The 20,360-nt window shown below is 36.0% G+C and overlaps 1 protein-coding gene across 1 annotated transcript in view; it reads right to left on the bottom strand.

Annotated features, from left to right (window-relative positions):
* ITGA1 (integrin subunit alpha 1) overlaps window positions 1-20,360 on the bottom strand; it is a 174,063-nt gene that overhangs the window by 90,773 nt on the left and 62,930 nt on the right. Inside the window, 5 exon segments of the mRNA XM_033179542.1 lie at window positions 448-575; window positions 1,199-1,310; window positions 1,433-1,521; window positions 4,693-4,805; window positions 17,044-17,164. Coding sequence (XP_033035433.1) covers window positions 448-575; window positions 1,199-1,310; window positions 1,433-1,521; window positions 4,693-4,805; window positions 17,044-17,164 — 563 coding nt within the window.

The following is a 20,360-nucleotide window of genomic DNA, read 5'->3' as shown; positions in this document are numbered from 1 at the left end:
ACACTTTGAGAGGCAGACATAGGTCGATCAACCAGAGGCTAGGAGTTTGATACCAGCCTGGCCAACATGATGAAACCCCATCTCTATTACAAAAATAAAAAATTAGCCAGGTGTGGTGGCACATGCCTGTTAATTCCAGCCTCTTGAGAGGCTGAGGAATATGAATTGCTTGAGTGTGGAAGGTGAAGGTTGCAGTGAGCCGAGACTGCACCACTGCACTCAAGCCTGGACAACAGAGTGAGACGCTGTCTTAAAAGAAAAAAATAGAAAATAACACAGCTTAAAGTAATGTCCTTTTTATCAGAAATAAGAACAGGAAAATGGATATAAAATTCATTCTCAACTTTAGTTGTATTGATTAATTTGCTTTCAGAATAATTAGTTTTGTTAAAAATGTTTGCATTTTTATCTTTAGAACAACAGAAATCAAAACACAAAGTCACATACCTGTGTCTGTTTAGGACCAATATCCATTCTTTCAAGAAGGTCATTTAAAAAAGCTGTAACACTGTCCCATGGGTAAATACTGTTGGAACCATCTAACACTATGACTATGTCCAGTTGAGTGCTGCATTCTGCAATAAAAGGAGTCAATTGTGCAAATTTGGAATCTACTTTTTTTCAGAGGCATATGAAGTGCTTTCATGGATGAAGGAAATTCATTTTAAAAGATGAACTGATGTTCTACAAAGTAGATACACTGCGTTAGCAATAAAAAAAAAGTTTTAGAAAAAGTAAAGGTGATAAAAATATTAATTGCTTTCAATAACAATTGGTGTGGGGTCTGTATCAAGTAAAATTCATACCTACTGAGTTTTAATTAATATTGCATGAGAGTTATCTTCGCAAATTTTCTCAATATGAATTTTATATAACAGTTTTTATAAAACAGTTTTTGTGCATATCTCAAATTAAGTTACTTCTTTCCTCAAAGAGACTCACTCTTTAAATATAAGCAGCATGAGAGCTTCATCTATGAAGTTTAAAAATGACTTTGTAAAGTTATTTACACTAATATCACTTGCAAAAATAGCAGTCAGATTTTGTTATATACTAGTAAAGCAAACATTTACCTAAATTGGCAATGCTGGTAGCTAAGAAAATACTTTAAGCTTTTTGGTATGCTCCTTTGTATACATATGTGTCATTCATTGCTTAGGCTTTTCAAACGTGCAAGAACATTGCATAAAATCTGTACCTCTTACAGGGGCAATGGAATTCACGACTTGAAATGTGGGGCTGACGTCAGAACAGATTCCAGTTGTGTAATGCAAATGTCCACATCTATAGGCATATAAGGGCCCACATGCCTTTAAAAAATTATTTTAAAATTAGAAATCATTAGATTGAAAATTATATAACAGATCTTACAAAGACGTAAAATGATAGCATATCTGTTGTCAATAAATATCATTATTCTTTCAGTTCTTACCAAAAATCCTCCATTTGGGTTGGTGACTAAAGTTGATCCAAATGTCATGTTCTCTTTTACTTCTGTGACATTGGGAATTGATGTATTAACTAAAAATAGAACAAAATTTAATGAGGGAGAAAAAGTTTCGCAAAGTGAAATTAAGCATCTCTCATTAAGACATTCTATTTGTTTTGCTCATATCATAGCACATTCTTCTTTTGGTTCAACTAACTAGGCTTCCAAGTATTCTTAAGGAATATAACGAACAAGCTAAGGCTGAAGAGTTGGCCCGTGTCCCAGAAACTATTTCAGATAGTTTTGCTGAACTGTGAAAGAATGCAGAACTAGCAGGGCAATGAGAATGTGGGATTGATTTTCGCACGTTCTTGCTAATTAAAACAAAGTTTTAAGTCTCATAACACTGTAGATATAATGTAATCTCATAACTTGGTTATAAAAGACCAGTGATGAAACATGATTTTTGGTAAGAAAAGGGGAAATGGGTAGAAGATCAGAAAAGAAAACTCAAACACCAGTTTTTTGACCATGACTTCCAAAATCATGAGGACATCCATTGGGTGACAAAGGAAACTAGAGGAATATTAGAGCAGTGTCCAGGAAGTTTCAATAAAGGAAACACAGTAAAGAGACTACATTTGACATTCTGAAGGGAATGTTGGATTCTGAAGCATGAAGCATGCCAGCCTGACAATATTGGTAAGAAGTTCCATTTTCTCACACTAAAAAGAAAAAAAAGACTGGACAGGAAAAAAAGAGAACTTCTGAATCTTCTTAGTAGAGTGGAATATTAGAAAGAGGCAAAATTCAGGTTGAGAAAGATTTGTCTCACCGTTTGTTCCAGAAGTTGTTTGCATGTTAAGACTGTATATGGTTTAAAGTGGGGAATGGAAGCAGAGATTCTGGAATGGTCAGTTGGACTTCCTGATCTGAGCAATGGTCTTTGTCCAAGAGTTTAGTCTGGTTTGCTTTGAAAGCACCTGGAGCTGGGTGATTATATGCATTGATCTTGAGTAATCTGTATTAGAGTTTTATATACAAAGCTTGACCCAGGAAAAGCATTCCTGGGACAATTAGGGACTACAGTGGAAACTTCCCTACTGTTCTTGATGTGGCTAAAATCTCTAGGCTAATTTTAAAACTATTCTAATTTCCAGTAAAGAAGGAATAACTCCTATCAAAACAGCTCCTCTGAAAATCACAACTATAAATTCTCGAAAAAATAAAAAAAAATTACATGAAACAATCACCTGAAGGCACTAGAAAGGCGGCAGAAACTGGAGGGGCATCCACACTTGGAAGAAGATACTGGCACTAAATGAGTTTCCTGTTTTTGTGTTTTGTTTTGTTTTTGTCCCCCATCCCTAACCCACCCCCTACCTAGGGAAGGTCCTAGTCAGTGGCTAAAACTCAAATAGAACTCCTAGTCTTACTGTACTGAATAAAAAGAGAACAGAGATTAGGAGCAATGGCAGCAACTGCAAAGTGAGGAAGAGAGTAGTATATCTTCTAAAAACAGTCACAAAACAGCAGTTCTATAATATGCATATATATTTTATCCAAATAACTAGATGACTTGCATAGTAAATGTACAGAGTATATTTCCAATAGCCCAGCTGAAATAAAACCTGAATAGAGATTTTAACTACTTATCATTGCAAGAAAGTCAATGCTTGGAAATTGAGTTGAGCCAAGTAAATTTCCTGCTAATAAGAAAAGTTAAGACTATTCACAGGCATATAACAGAATCTAGAATCTCCACACCTGTAATTAAAAAACATAATACAGGTTATGATCCAAAATTACTACCCACAAGACAAGACAGGAAAATGTGATGCAGCCTCAAGGAAAAGTAATAAATGGAACGTGATATTGAGATATTCTAGATGTTGGAATTATCAGGCAAGGATATTAAAGCAGCTGTTGTAAGTATGCTTATGCATGTAAAGAAAAAAAAAGTTCATAACAACAAACAAATAGAAAATTGAAAAAAGGAGAACCAAAAAATACAATATCTGAAATAAACTTGTGGGACTATAAATCATTTCCATAGTATGCAATATTGTATATAACATTGCCAGGGTTCTAATTTCTAGATAATTATAGTAGGAATTTTCCAGTCACGTTCCAACTATTTCTGTCAAATACATCTATTTCAATATAAATTTATCTTGTGCAATTCCATTTTTAAAATTAAATTTATCTATTACAATTCCTTTGATTCTATTTCCTCTTGAAAACCAGGCACTAAGTTAAATTTTGTGGAGGGAATGTGGTGGGCAGGTTTATTTGGAGAAGTTCTTTCACATTACCCGCGAATTAGAAAGAATCCTGAAAAATGCAGAGAGTTAAAAGTTATAAAATTAGTAAGATATTCAAATTTGTTTATGCTCCTTGATGACTTTCTAAAGCAAATTAAGGACAGAGGGAATTGAAATGGCATTCTCTGTGAATCTGCAAGATAAATGATTATAGAAAAATGATTATACATTATAAATGATTATATGAAAAATGATTATAGATTACTTCTAATATTTTCTTGAATTGATTTAAATCTGTTTCCTTTTCTTTCCTTTTTTTTTTTTTTTTTGAGGTGGAGTTTTGCTCTTGTTCCTCAGGCTGGAGTGCAATGGTGCAATGTTGTCTCACCGCAACCTCTGCCTCCCAGGTTCAAGCGGTTCTCCTGCCTCAGCCTCCTGAGTGGCTGGGATTATAGGCATGTGCCACCACGCCCAGCTAATTTTGTATTTTTAGTAGAGACAGGGTTTCTCCATGTAGGTCAGACTGGTCTCGAACTCCTGACCTCAGGTGATCCGTCTGCCACGGCCTCCCAAAGTGCTGGGATTACAGGTGTGAGCCACTGCGCCCAGCCCAAAATCTGTTTTCAGTGAGAATACTGGGCATAATTTAAGATCAGAATTTTTTATTTATTATTTATTTATTTTTTTTGAGACAGGGTCTCACTCTGTTACCCAGGCTGGAGTGCAGTGGCACACTTACCATTCACTGCAGTCTCAAACTCCTGGGCTCAAGCGGTCCTCACACCTCATCCTCTTGAGTAGCTGGGACTACGGTAGTGCACCACCCCACCCAGCTATTTTTCTGTGTATTTTGTAGAGATGAGGTTTTGTCAGGTTGCCCGGGCTGGTCTCAAACTCCTGGGCTCAAATGATATGCCTGACTTGACCTCTTAAAGTGTTGGGATTATAGACATGACCCACTGCACCTGGCCTAAAACCAGATTTTTTTATTTTACATACCTGGTAGATCCAACTTTACACAAGGTAATGATTCACCTCTCCCAACTGGACACTTATAGACATCTCCAGTTCTGTTTTTGGGTTGGCCAACTAAAGGAGAACCAATAAGCACCCTGAAAGTCAAATAAATCAGTAAAAATTTTGAACATTGAGAAACAGTTTATATGAGTTGTTTCAAGACTGATTTTAAGATAATTGACAATAACACTCATAATCAGATAATAATCATGCTATTAGTAATTTAATGTAATCTGAACTAAGCAGAGAGCCTACCTCTTACATATTTATGTGGATTAAAAAGTATATATAGACACACACACATACAGATACACATATACACACACGTATATGTGTGCATATACATATATATGTGTGTATATACATGTATGTGTGTACATGTAGGAGAGATATTTCAGAGATTGTTTCATTATTTTGTTTATTACTTTATCATATTTTTTGCTGGGGCATTGAAATAATCAATAGTTATTGGCTAAGTCTGCTACTGTATTATCTTATAAAACACAGGTGGAAGTATAAGTGACTTTTTCCAATTATAGACTGCTAATTTTATAGAGAAGTCAGGAAATATAAACATTGGATCATCATAAGATTTAATATTAGCATGTGCTAGTTTATAATTGCTTAGAAAATAAGGATAGTTTATGAGATCCAGGTTAAAATCAATTACTTTCCTTTTAAACAGAATTATAAAACCATTCTAATAGCAATTAATGGAAAAAATATATAATCACAACTGATTTTAGTTCCAACAAGTCATTTAAGTCAGCCATGATATCTTCAGGAATCGAATGAATTGAAGTAAATAGTAAGATACTTGGGTGGATCCACTGTTGCTGACTTACTGCTGGCCAAGTAGCCATATCCAAAAACTCTGACTGCTAGCAACCAAAGGACTGTAATTATGTAATATGAGATTTTGTACTTGGGATTGTGTTAGATTACAATTTTATTTATTTTTTTAATTAATTAATTAATTTTTTTTTTTGAGACGGAGTCTCGCTCTGTTGCCAGGCTGGAGTTCAGTGGCATGATCTCTGCTCACTACAACCTCCGCCTCCTGGGTTCAAGCGATTCTCCTGCCTCAGCCTCCCAAGTAGCTGGGACTACAGGTGCACACCACCACACCTGGCTATTTTTTGTATTTTTAGTAGAGACAGGGTTTCACCATGTTGGCCAGGATGGTCTCGGTCTCTTGACCACGTGATCCGCCCACCTTGGCCTCCTAAAGTACTGGGATTACAGGCGTGAGCCACCATGCCAGCCAGGTTACAACTTTATTAATGACTTTAGTGAAGATATAGAAAGTATAAATATACTTATCAATCAGCACCATAAGACAGAGCAAGAAAAAAATGCTTATCAAGTTTATCAATATACATACTTGGGAATTCAGATGAATTTCAACATTCTGGAACAATAAATACAAATAAACTAAAATTTACTTAGAACCTACATAAATAACAACTGCATACTATTATTTATATCAGTGCAGGATGTGGGAGCCCTCACTTAATGGGAGTTCATGTGAAAAAGGCGTGGGGGATTTAGATGACAGCACATAAACATGAGCAACAGCGTATTTTAGTGCCAAAAATGCTAATGTGACTTTAGTCTGCAGTGCTGGAAATAGATGCCCTGGTCAAGCAGTGATAGCCCCCCTGTGTTCTGTGCTGGTCAGGCCATGTCTGAAATATCTAAATTAAGAGGGACATAGGCACAATGGAATGTATTTAGGAGACTATGACTCAGATAGTTAGGAGTCTGGTAAATTTATCAGACAAAAATGCTGGGAAAGTTAGGGATGTTTGGCATGGAGAAAGAATGTCTGCAGAAAAACTGAGAAGTTGCACTGAGGTACAAATGGATTAGGCATACATTTTGAAAATTTAAAGATTTGGAAGTCTGTCATATTGAAAAGAAATGGGATTTATTTTGTGTAGGTGCTGTAGGCATACTAGTATTAATGAAAATAAGTTTAATAAAACAATTGTAAATATTAAGCTACTGAGACTCTAAAACATAGTTTTAATATAATGCCTTTGGTGAGCAATTTCTGATGTGTATAAAGAACTACAAAAATGTTCAAACCCCTTAATACATAATTTTTACTTCTGGGAAACTATCCTAAATAAAATGACCTAAAATAAGAGGGAAAAAGGTTAATGCACAAAGATAATGCTCATGGTATTATATATAATTATGAAAGAGTAAAAAAAATATGGTAAATAAAAACTAATTATTACAGGATCATTCTATAGCATATTGTACATTCATTGTATGGTAGGATGAAAAATTATTTATGATCAAACTCAGAGTGAAAATTTATCTAACTAAGTAAAAATCTGTGCCCTAATTTAAGCTGAAAGATACCAAATTATTATGTTCATTATACTACCACTGATAATAACAGCTAGGCTTTATTGAATTTATACCGTGTGTTAGGCCCTGTTCTAAGTGCTTTCTGTGTATTAAATAATTCAATTTTCTCCATGAAATATAGCATGAACTTTGGTGCCAGTCTATACGAGTTCAAATTATGGCTTTACCATTTACTTAGCTGTATGGCTTAGGACAAGTCAATTACCCTGTCTGTGATTTAGTTTTTTAATCTATAAAATGGAGATCATTTCAGAGGATCATCAAAAAAATAAATAAGTTAATGTATATAAAATGCTTAGAACAGTATTTGGGTTATAGTACGTGCTGTCTAAATGTTAGTTCTTTTTATTATTATTATTACATATTTATTTCAGATGATTAAGCAACTAACATGTATGTTAAAAGATTAATCAGGAATACATCAAGAATATAACAAATTACATTAATGAGGCTATGATTATTTTTCCTAATATTTTCAGTTTTAAAATATGTGATGGAATAAATTAGTTTTATAGTTAAAAACAGTTTAGAGAAAAAAATGATCCTACAATTATAGAAAGTATTTAATTTGAGGCTAGAGTAATTAATATTCATTAACAACATTTTACATGCTGGGCATTTATGCCAGGTCTTGAGGATATAAAATGACATAAAAGTGTATAAAACACAATTTTTAGTTTGCTTATAACTTAGAGAGAGAAGCACAACTATACATGTACTATTGCAATATTGAATAGGTCTGAACTTGATGCAACTTCAGCAAAGCCTTTGAAGTAAGAAGAACACCACTCCTTTGATAAATGCCAAGTAGCTCAGTATAGCTGCAGTAGAAGTTGAGTCTAGAGAGGTAAAACGAGTCCAGATCATGAATGTTCTCATAGTCAGCTTTAAGATCTTCAGCTTTATTCTATGTAGGGGGAAGTTGGGAACCACTGAAGCTATTAAAAAGGGGTATAACATGATCACCTTTTTGATTTACAAAGCTTATTTGCTTGAAGTGTCATGAGTAAATTGAAGAGGAACAAAATCAGAGTCAAAGGACAAGATACGAATTTCTAAAGTAATCCAGATGAGGATTTGAATTCAGGAAGTACAGAGGATGGAAGGACTAACTCTATAAACATTCAGGATATAAGCTGTCTTAGTTCTGGTTTCTCCAAACGTAGATCCAAGGCAAAAAACTTTGTTACAGCTAAGTGTTTTGGGGACAATTCCAAATATGCATAAGTGTGGAGATGGGGAAAAGAACAGGGGGAAGGAAGAAAGGCCAAGAAAGGATGCACTGATAATGAGTTACTCCTGTAGGCAAGTGGACTCAGTCTTGCTGGGGAACATCTCAGAAACCATGTGGAACACGTGTATGAGCATGATATGAGCATGGTTGAGGCCCTAAAAGTAAATATTACCACCTCGAAATATAGTGAGAAGAGCATAAAATGCTGACATCTGAAGGTGAAATAACACTTAAGGTTTCAATGAACAAAGGAAGAAAACTAGGTAACAGCAATCAGAGAGGGAGCAAAAATCAGAAAACAGTGGTGTCACAGAAACCAAAGAAGGAAATAATATAAAGAATAGGAGGCAAGAATGAGAGGTATATGTTTGTGGCAAATTTCATTTCAAGTAACTTGGCTAAAAATGAGGGAGATGGGCAGTGTTAATAAATGTGGCTTTTATTTGGGGGGGGCAAGGACAAACCATCTTGAGGTGTGTCTAAATTTATCATGGAGGCAACCTGCATATGGCTAAATGATGGCAAGAAAGAACCAGTAACAAGAGAAACCCTGATTTCAGAGGAGAGGGAGTAGAATCTCTGAGCAGGTAGACAGGGTGGATCCAGAAAGAGAGGTTTGTCTTAAAAATGAAGAAGAGCGACCATTCCCTAGGCAGCACTCTGTGCGACCCAGTATTGAGCAGTTTGCAAGGGTGGTTGATGGTTTGGAATTGTGTACATTTTTGCAACATGACTTTGACTTTTATTATTTCATGAGGTAGAATCTGTTTTTCCACCCATTGAATCGAGGATTTGTTTTCATAAGTAGAATACAGCACAAATGATACTATGACTTCTAAGGCTAGGCCTTAAAAGGCCTTTATAGATTCCATTTTACCTGTTTTTGAAATCTGAGAACATCATGATATGAAGAAGCCCAGTGTTGCTTAATAGAGGATAAGAGGCCACATGGAACAGAATCGGTGCTTTAGCTGACAGCAGGAACTTCCAGACATGTGAGGAAAGCCAGCTTGGACACTCCAGCCGCAGTTGAGGGACCAGATGATGAGCCCAGGCAATAGGGGAATGCCCATTCAATCCTCAGAAATCTTGAGAAATTATGGACCATTGCTGATTTAAGTCACTAAGTATTGGAATGATTTATTATGCAGCAAAAGTTAACTGAAACAGGAAGTGAGGATTAAATTTTGACCTAGTAGCTTCTCTCTCTCTATCTCTCTCTTTTTCTTCTTTGGAAAATAGTAGCTGCAGTCACCTAGTAAGATTTAGGGAAGAGGTAGAGGGGTGCTGGGCTTGCGGAGAGCAATGTAGATTTAAAATGATAAGGCATATGTAGATCTGTCAGGCAGCTCCTCTGGTCAAGATGAGGTGGGTTGCAGCTTGCCACGGATGTTTCGGAAAATGGTTTTAATAGTGGATAGGAGGTAGGCCCGCAAAGTCCTTTCCAATTCTAAGATTCCATCATCTGACTAAAACAAATACAAGTTTGTAGAGAAGAATTGACTCACTAGTTGGAAAACATGTAATATCAAGTGGGGAAAAATCTAGGATAACTGATGAAAATCAGTTATAAAACTGATAGCTTGTACAGCATGCTAATAGGAGAGCTATTGTGGATTGTAAGGGAGAAGGAAAGGGAGATATGGATAGCTCAGGGAAAAGTGTGGAGACAGGAGAATGAAGATTGAAAACGGAAGATAATGAGAAAGTATGGGTGGCTAGAACTCAGGATAAAGCTGCTTATACACAGGAACAGGGAGCTTGAGATTTGGCAAGAATTTAGCTCTGAAGGAAAAGATCTGGAGTTTATGTTTGACCTCTAGGGCAAGAGAAAGCACTTAGAGTATGGTGATAATTGGAAACTGACCTGATACAGCAATCTCAACCACAGCCTATTGCATATTGTGAGATAAGTGAAGACTGTGCAGTGAGCACTCAGAAAGTGGTAGAGTATAGGAGCCCAGGATTGAGACAGGGAATTTGGGAGTTGGGACCAACAGTAAAGACTAGGGTAGCAGATCATAGGACTGCTAATTTTCTGTATTTTCCTAGTATCTGTTTTCTCTGAAAACAAACATGAAACTTTTAAGAACAAGCTTGAAAGTACATGTATCTTACCACTTTAATCCTAAGTAAGCCTCACTTTTCTCAAACTGCATCAAAATAACAAGATCCTAGAAAAGTATCAGCATAGGGTTTATAGAATTTCAGGAATCTCCAGCATTCTCAATCTATTATCTTGCTAGTTTTTTCTCACAACACTGATCCTATTCTAGCATTTGATGTAAACTACCTGTTTATTAACTTCATTATTTATTTTCTGTTCTCTATTCCCTAAAAGAATATAAGCTCCACAATGGTAGGGATTTGTTTCTCTATTTTGTTCACTAACACATCCTTAGTGCCCAGACTAGTATCAAGCAAAAAATAGGCATTCAATAAATATCTATTGAATGAATGAATTAACGACTGTGTCAAGTACTTAAGAATCTGAATAAGGCAGACCAGGGAATTTACACTTATGTGACCAGCCAAGAGATCTGGATTGCAAAATCTTTTTTTCCATTTTAGAGGATATATATTCTGCATAAGTGGGATGCTATTCATGCCTTTGAGTGACACCAAAGGCATTTCTCCAGGTCAAAGAGCTAGAGAATCCTTATTGCTAGAGGTAGACAATTGACTGAAAAGTCAGAAGGCTGGTGTTCCATATCCTGATCCCGTGACATACTTGCTATATTAAACCTTTGAACATTCATTCTCTGTCTCAGTTTCCTGTCTAGAAAATACAGATGATAACAATGATATCCACCCAAACCCACAGGGTCAATGTGAAGCCCCAGGCACATTGTTTTATATCATTATTCTAAAATTTAATGCAAGTTAGTTTTAACTTTTTATATTTTATTTCTATTAGATCTTGCTTTTTATATGGCATTTTTGCAATGACCTGTATGCAGATTAACAGGATCAAAACATGTTATGGATATCATTACTGATTTCTGGAGAAACATCTGATCAACTCAAGGATCATCAAAGTGAGAGAAACATATTTCTCCATGAATAAGCTATAAATATAATAATATTTAGTAAGCAGAAATATTTGCTATTCACAATAGTCATCTTGTTATTATGACCATTATTACATTTATTTGAAGAGTAGCTGGTGTCTGATGTCTCTGCTTCATATTTATGTTTTATTCCCTGTAAAAGATAGTTTCTTGGAGAAGAGTGTCTTATATTTACATTATTTCATTAACATCCTTTTCACCTAACTTTACCTTGATGTCTAATACATAGATCAAGCCAAAGTCACTCTCAGAATGCCAAGCAAATTCTGCTCGCCTGTTTCTTTTTAAATAAATGGAATAAGCATTTTTTCGTCTGAGAGAATGAAACTTACACAGTGACCCCATCAACTGCAGTGATTTGCTCATAAAAGGTGGAGGGGTGGAAAAGAAGGGAGCCAAAGAAATGACAAGTTTGGCAATGAGGAAATTTCAACCTCAAAAGGCATAGAAGCAATGTAAAATAAGCATATTAAAATCTGTAACAGAAAATTATGTAAACCCTTAAAATGTCTCTCCTCCCCAGTCTGGAATAGCTCCATATCAGCCAGGATTCTTCTTTTCTTTTACAGTACAGACATATTGGGAATAGGGCATCAATCACATGAGTCCATTGGTACCCTGACCTGACATAAAGCAGTGTCCTCTAGGGAAAAGGCATGAGGTCAAGATAAACATTGGGTTGAAGGTTGGCAAGGATGGATCCTGAAAATCTACTTTGCGTTCAGACAGGTCCAGTGAAATCACTGAAGCCCCCAAGAAAGGTTGCTTGAAGGGCAATTAAAAGGGTAGGCATACATGCTGGAAGGAATGAAGCAAAGCAGCAACAGATTAGAGTGGAAAGCCCCAAACAGACCTCTCATATTTTCCCATTCAGCTGAGACTTGGCCATGCTGATGTTTACCACTAAATCTGGAAATCTGGAAGGCTTGTGCTGTGCTGAGCATGTTTGAATTTCTTTTCCTCAAAGCAAAATTATGAAGGCAATTATGTTCTTTCTGAATTCTTCTGAACCACATTACAATTACTTGGATGCTCCAGCTCATGCTAAACATAATGAACAACGACTGATCTTAAACAGATGTATGATGTGTTCTGCTACTGAGAAAGCATGTGGTTTCCGAGCCAAAGATATAAATTATACTTCACAGCAAACTTCTGAACAGCAAAGAGGACATAAGGCTACCTTTTCTGTTAACTTATATTTCTTTCGTAAGAATTAAAGCTATGTTTTCAAATACACAGACTGTACTTGTCATGGGCCAACAAGTGCTCCTTCTATAGGTGTACTATAGCCACAATGTAAGATGGGTCAGGATGAATATTTTTTTTTAGTCTGAGGTTATGAAATTCAAAAGCATGAGCAGTAAATATGACTTATGAAGGTGCCTACCTCGAGAGATAATTAAATAACAAAATCCATGTTCCTCCAAATATGTCAATTATTCTGTGGTGCATTTCTTCAAGTAAGTCTGCAATGTATCTGATTTTATAGGCACTTACAGAACATCCAAACATGTTTCTACATTTATTTTGCACTACTGGATCCCAGATCTCTTTAGAACAATATGCTGCTACCATGCCATCTTTAAAAGTTTGGAAATTTAGGTATTTGTAATTTGCTTACTTTTAATTCAATTGCCCACATCTTATTGGTTGCTCTGATTTTTCACAACTTTTCCCTAAAATCATTGTAAATAATAAATGTCAGCGTGAGATTTAGGTTTCTGATATCATCGACATTCAAATGCTTACAAACTCACACATATTAATATGTAAAGTCTGGTACCTACCACAAAAATAGGTTTTAACAACATTTACTTTTAAAAATAGTTCTAATGAAGAAAAAGGCACAAGGCTGGGTATAGAGATGAAATGTATTACAGCTCTGGTCCTAAGTAGTTTCATTTCCCTAGGAGAGCCATATTCAACTTTATTTTTTAAGGAGCTTTTTTTTTTTTTTAATTGATGATAACAAAGTGTCCAACTAGATTTAGTTGTTCAGCCAACAAATAATGATTGAGTGCATATTATGTATAAGGCCTCATGCTAGATGTGGGGTAGTGCCCAGGGTTACAAGTGGGCTGCAAAATCAGTCTTTGTTTTCTAGGCATTTCCACTAGCACATTAACTTCTCCCTCTTACCTATATTCCAGTTTGAGGTTTCCCACTACCTAGAAATCACCTTGAACTCAAGCTATTTAAAAACAGACTTATCCACTTCCTGATAAGTCGATTTCCCTTTCTCTGTCAATGACAACCCACTTCCCAGTGAGCGAGCACAGAAATTTTGGAATCTATCTGACCTCTCCTACACCTTCACTGACCATTTCCAAACTTCCACCAAGACTTACTGATTCATCTTGATTTGTCTTGAATACATCTTTCTTTTTTTTCTGTTTGCCCCTAATACAGCCTGAAGGCTCATCCTTTAAGTAGCAGATTATAGTTCTTGAGTGTCTATATATTTCCTAGTTTTCAAGCACCCCATTCTCCAGTCCAATTTATATGTAACTTCCCAAATGAAGTTTCATAAAACGACAACTTACGATGGCTTCTCAATGTCCTCATATTAGGTCCAAGCTCCTGTGTTTGGAGTGACATTTTTCTTCTCATATTGAAAGTTAAGTCATCTTTCAAGATTTAAGTCAAGAACCAAGAATCATCTCCTCCTGTTTTGAATTCCCGTTGAATTTATAGTCTATTCTGCACTGGTTGTTGGCACTATTCTCTATTCCTAAGCATTTCATGTATGTCGTTGATTAGGTTAAAGCTTTTATATTTGCTTTATATGTAAACATTTCCCATGGAATTTAGCATAATGCCAGACACATAAAATGTATTACATAAATAGGTGTTGATTGACCCACATTTATGCTAGGGCTAAATAAAAAAACCTTAACCCACCAACAAACATTTTCAGAGACAATTCAACTCAGTTTTATGCGTAAGTCAAGATATAAGGCATAGTCCCTCATCTCTTATTAACATTACTTCACAAATGCATGTAGAATTCTGATGGTTCAGTCCAGTCTAGATTCATTCAGACAGACCATTAGCAACATCCTTCTTGCAACCTTACTCTTACTATCCAATCTATGCACTCTTTTGTTCCTTTCCCAGTGTTGGCTGTCTTCTTTTTTCCTTATCCGTATCTTAACCTTCTACAAAGATAGAATGACCTTAGCAAGGACATTCCTCATTACATCAAGGCTTCATTCAGGCCTGGTTTCTCAATTTTCCACTGCTTTGACTTCTGGTGCCTTGAAAAGAGGGACTGTAGAATTTAGAGGGTGGAAATCTCACAATAGGATAGGTTCTTATAATGAGAAACAGTGACTGAAGAGATCAAATGGGGGCACTAAGGCTTCTAAAAAGAAATATGAACCCCTTTTCACTTTACTAAGGTTCATTCATATAATTAAGGACTTCTGACATCAGACTTTTCTAAAATCACAAAGATAGGACTGGATGAAAAAGAAAACATATAGGTTTTTCTCATATCAGAAACTGAATGATGGTTTCCAGCTGCATCCATGTCCCTACAAAGGACGCAAACTCATCCTTTTTTATGGCTGCATAGTATTCCATGGTGTATATGTGCCACATTTTCTTAATCCAGTCTGTCACAGATGGACATTTGGGTTAGAGAAAACCAAACACCGCATGTTCTCACTCATAGGTGGGAACTGAACAATGAGATCACTTGGACTCGGGAAGGGGAACATCACACACTGGGGCCTATCATGGGGAGGGGGGAGGGGGGAGGATTGCATTGGGGAGTTATACAAGATATAAATGATGAATTGATGGGTGCTGACGAGTTGATGGGTGCAGCACACCAACATGGCACAAATATACGTATGTAACAAACCTGCACGTTATGCACATGTACCCTAGAACTTAAAGTATAATAAAAAAAAATAAAATAAAAAAAAAAGAAACTGAAAATGAGAATTTCATAAAATATTTTAGCAATATTTAACCATCTCTAAAGGGACACTTCATTTTAAGTAGGTGGTTTAAGTCTTAAAACTTGCTATTTACTATATTCCTCTTTAAAATTTGTGTAACTATTAGTAATTAGTGAAAATTAACTTTTATGTGTTTTTGTAAAGTTAAGGTTTTGAAGAATAACATGTACTGCATTTCTGTTTATTATAGCTTATGCACAAAGTCTGGCCAGTTGGTCTACTCATCATTACTCTCCCAGAGGTACCTGAATTGAAGGTATAATTCCTAAAAGAATAAAGTTAGTGTCTCGAGGGAGAGCTGTACTCATTTAACCTTAAAAACTGGGGGGTGGGATGGGTGGAGAGTATAGGAGGGAGGGAAAGAGAACTTAAAAACTTAGCGTCTAGCATTAGGTTTGTTATCTGAGATATATGTAAGGAGAATAAAAGAGTGAAGTATCTCAACAAATTCTATTTTATACTTAGCATAAAATAATGTACTTAAAAAATGTGAGAACTCATTACTTTTTATAGTCTTTAGGGCATTATTATCAAATTAACCAAGTCTAAAAGATAAAACAAAATGCAGAAAATCCACATATTTTTATTAATGAAATAATTATAGTGATTCATAGATCCTTGTTATCCAAGTAGATATAATCTCTTTTTTGCTTATTATTATAGCTACTAAAAATATAGGCTTGTTTAGTTTAAGTTATTAAACTAAAGTTTAACTAGCTACTGCTCTTTTTTCTATAATGTCCAATTAAACAAAAATTGCATTTACTGAAAATTCTATTAAATATTAAGCAAAAGAGCTCTAATACTCAGTTTACATAATTTTCAAAAAGTTAGTTATACTTTAAAAATCATATCTATGGCCAGGAGATGTGACTCATGCCTGTAATCCCAGCACTTTGGGAGGCCGAGGCAGGTGGATCACGAGGTCAAAAATTCAAGACCAGCCTGACCAACGTGGTGAAACCCCATCTTTACTAGAAATACAAAAATTAGCTGGGCATGGTGGCGCGTGCCTGTAATCCCAGTTACTAGGAGGCTGAGGCAGGAGAATCACCTGAACCCAGGAGGCAGAGGTTGCAGTAAGCTGAGATCACACCACTGTACTCCAGCCTGGGTGACAGAGCAAGACTCCATCTGAAAATAATAATAATAACAATAATATTTACAATGAACTTAACCAATATTAAAGGGTTTGAAGGTAGATACAAGAAACCCTATAAAGTTCATTATAAACATTAGACCAAGCTCAATAAATCAGTAAAGCCCAAACTCACGGAAGTGATATTAACCCTTTCAGAGCATCATCTCATTTGCCTCCAAATCCTTCCTACTGGATTTCAAACAGGTGCATTTAAGCTACTCTGAAATGAGAACAATTAAAGAATTCTTGCCAAAAGAACATAATTATGGAACAATAGCTTTTTTGGATACAGCACTTCCTTGAGGTCAATCTAGGCATCAACAAAAATCACTAATCCCTTCCTCTAATATTGCCAAGGTTTTTTTTTTTTTTTTTTTACTTTAGGTTAGCTTCCATTGCCAAATGACTAGATTGCATTTTCCACCATAAATAATTCATTCTGTTAAAGTTTCGTTCATAAAAGAAACTGTAATCAAATAACATTTCCCATTACCTTGTAAAATAAGTAAACAACAACAAAACCCATCGGCTTACCATTTTCCTTCTTCATTTTCATATTGTTGAACAGTATATCCAAACATATCTTCCACTGGGCCACTGAAAGTCATTGAATTTTTCACATCAACATTGAATGATACGCAGCAGCGTAGAACAACTTTAGGAGAAAAACAAAATCCAGTTACATAAAGTTAACTAAGATTCCGTCATGTTTTGAGTTATGGAAGGCATTGTTGAGGTTACCATCAAAAGCTGTTTCTATTAAAAAAAAAATGAAACTCAAAGAATGAAAACTCAAGGAAGGTCCCCATTCTTAACTGTATTACTAACTGTAAATCAACATAGTGACTTTAAAGAACACAAATACTAACATTCAAAAAAATTCCATACTAATTTAATATCTGTACCATTCCTAGAGCTGAGGATTTCAGAATGTGTGGAAAAGAGCAGGCAGAAACTCAGATTCTTATATGACTAATACAATTGCAGATAGTTTTCCAGAAGTGAGCCCTGCAGAAAACCATGGCCATCAGTGAACTCTGAACAGCTCATTTTCCCATTTCAACTATAGAGAATGCACATATACTCATGTAAAGCTTTATAAAAATAGATGTTCTCCTTGCTGCTTCCAAAGGAAAAGGCAAGCTGATGCTCTCCACCCAGAGATGGCTTCCCATGCAGGCCTGAGATTTGCTGTGTTTCCCTTCCTTAATCAAGTGTTGGCTGGAAACTTACACTAATTCTCTGAAGCCTCCTTATAATATTGGTGTTAATAAATTCACCAGTTGTTATCCAGATTAAATCACATGATATATCTAAAGGGTCTACCCAACGCCTGGCACATACTACATATTTGATGAGGGTTAATTCTTTTTAATTTTCTCACAGTACAGGTTGTGGAAACTCTTAGTAAGTGAGACTGTCTCTTAAAGAAGTTCTAGAATCACCACCTCAAATGGATGGTGCCAAATTCCTGCTTTGGTTTTGGATTTTGAAGTATACTTATGAACTTCCAAAATATTCTTCTCCTAGGTGTAACTAAGGATTCTTTCCAGGGGGCCACGATGGCTCATGCCTGTAATCCCAGCACTTTGAGAGGTGGGTGGATCACCTAAGGTCAGGAGTTTGAAGCTAGCCTGGCCAACAAGATGAAATTCCGTCTCTACTAAAAATACACAAAAATTAGCCAGGTGTGGTGGTGTACACCTGTAGTCCCAGCTAATCGGGAGGCTGAGGCAGGGGCACCACTTGAACCTGGGAGACGGAGGTTGCAGTGAGCCAAGATTGTCCCACTGCACTCCAACCTGGGCAACAGAGAAAGACTGTCTCAAACAAAACAAACAAACAAATAAACAAACAAACAAAATTATTTCCAAAGAGCACTGTCTTATAAAATTATAGAGCCTCATCAGATACATTCAGAGGTGACTAAATTCAGTCTCCTTTGTTAAAACCACCATATAGCCACATAGATTCTGAAAAATTATCTTTTCTAGTCTTATAAATTGTGAGTGGATTAAATCACTCTAATATTTTAACCCTTGCTCACTATGAACTTTTTTCATAAAGGTACTTTAAGTCCACACTACTCTAATTTATAATCTTTAAATTTTGGCGACAATAGTAACTGCTTTTTCCTTGAAGAATAAATTCATCAAAGAAACAAAAAAAGATACACCTGTGTATCTATCTGTAAAGTCTTTCTTGACCTCCCTACCCAGACGTAATCTTTAAACTTCTAAAACCTCCTTTCTTACTTTTTAAGAAACCTCTAATGGAGATAATTACTGAATACTATATAGTTATCTGTGTGAGATTTTTCTCCTCAGATTGGAAAATTCCTAAAAAACAATGACTCTCTTACTTACTTTTTTAAATCCTTTATCAAAATCTCGCACAACTCCTTGTACACAAATGGGCAGTAACTTATTTTCAGACTGACAGATAACATGTTGAAGGAAGAAGTATGCCACCTCTAGTTAAAGATGAACTGGCAACTATTTCATCTTAGTTCAAGAAGATTTTATGGAAATAGAAATTTTCAACTAAGATTTTTAAAGAGAGAAAGAGATGAGATTTGGCAGTGAAAAGAAAATGACCCAGGATTTGAGAGGGTCTCTGCAAGTGTTAAGTCACAGGTCAGGACAAATATGGTTGCAAGATCATGAAGAGATTTGTCTAGCTGGCATGAAGGAAGCAGAAAAAGAACGGGTGAATTGCATGGGTCCTTTTATGTACATTTCCTGTTCATTCTTCAAGGGTGATAGAGAACAGCTGGTTACCATCTTCTGCATAATAGTCTTTCATATATTTGAAGACAGTTTTAAATGCTGCTTACTTTCTAAACTAAATAGTCATGCACTGCATAATGTTTCAGTGAATGACAAATTGCATATACAATGGTGGTGTCATAAGATTATAATACAATAGCTTTAGTGTACCTTTTCTATGTTCATATATGTTTAGACACACTAATATTTTATTTTTTTTTTTTCTTTTTTAAGGCTGAGTCTCACTCTGTTGCGCAGGCTGGAGTGCAGTGGTGCTATCTCTGTTCACTGCAACCTCGTCTCCCGGCTTCAAGCTATTCTCATGCCTCAGCCTCCCAAGTAGCTGGGATTACAGGTGCCTGCCACCATGCTTGGCTAATTTTTAAATATTTTTAGAAGAGACTGAGTTTTGCCATGTTAGCCAGGCTGGTCTCAAACTGCTGGCCTCAAGTGATCTACCTGCCTTGGCCTCCCAAAGTGATGGGATTACAGGTGTGAGTCACTGAGCCTGGCCATCATTGTGTTTCCGTGGCCTACAGTATACAGTATAGTAACCACCTGTAGAGGTCTGTAGCCTAGAAAACTTAAGTGATATACCGCCTAGATGTGTAGCTCTAAAATCTAGATTTGTGTAAATATACTCTATGATATTCGCACCATGATGAAATCACCTAAGGACGCAGTTTGCAGAACACATCGCCATCACTAGGTGATGCATGACTGTAGTAGATGCTCCTATTCTTTGCTCATAGGTTTTGTGTATTTATTTTTTGAACAATTTCAACAAAGTATTTTTTGATACAAGAAATGCATAAAATAATACTTCTGTAGCAGGGTTTCTCAACTTTGGTACTATTCACATATGGGTCAGAAAATTCTTGTTATCAGGGGCTATCCTATTCTATAGAGTGTTTTGCAGCATCCTTGGCCCCTACCCACATGAAGCCAATAGCACTTCATGAATTGTCATAATCAAAAATCTCCAGACACAGTCAAATTCCCATAAGGCCAAAATTGTCCCCAGTTGAAAACCACTCTTGAACAGATGAAGACCAGAACATCACCACCAATTATTTTGTTGAA

This window comes from Trachypithecus francoisi, unplaced genomic scaffold (assembly GCF_009764315.1).
Source record: "Trachypithecus francoisi isolate TF-2019V2 unplaced genomic scaffold, Tfra_2.0 Lachesis_group2, whole genome shotgun sequence".
NCBI lineage: Eukaryota > Metazoa > Chordata > Mammalia > Primates > Cercopithecidae > Trachypithecus > Trachypithecus francoisi.
Note: the sequence above shows the minus strand (reverse complement) of the source record. Positions and strands in the feature narration are given on the sequence as shown.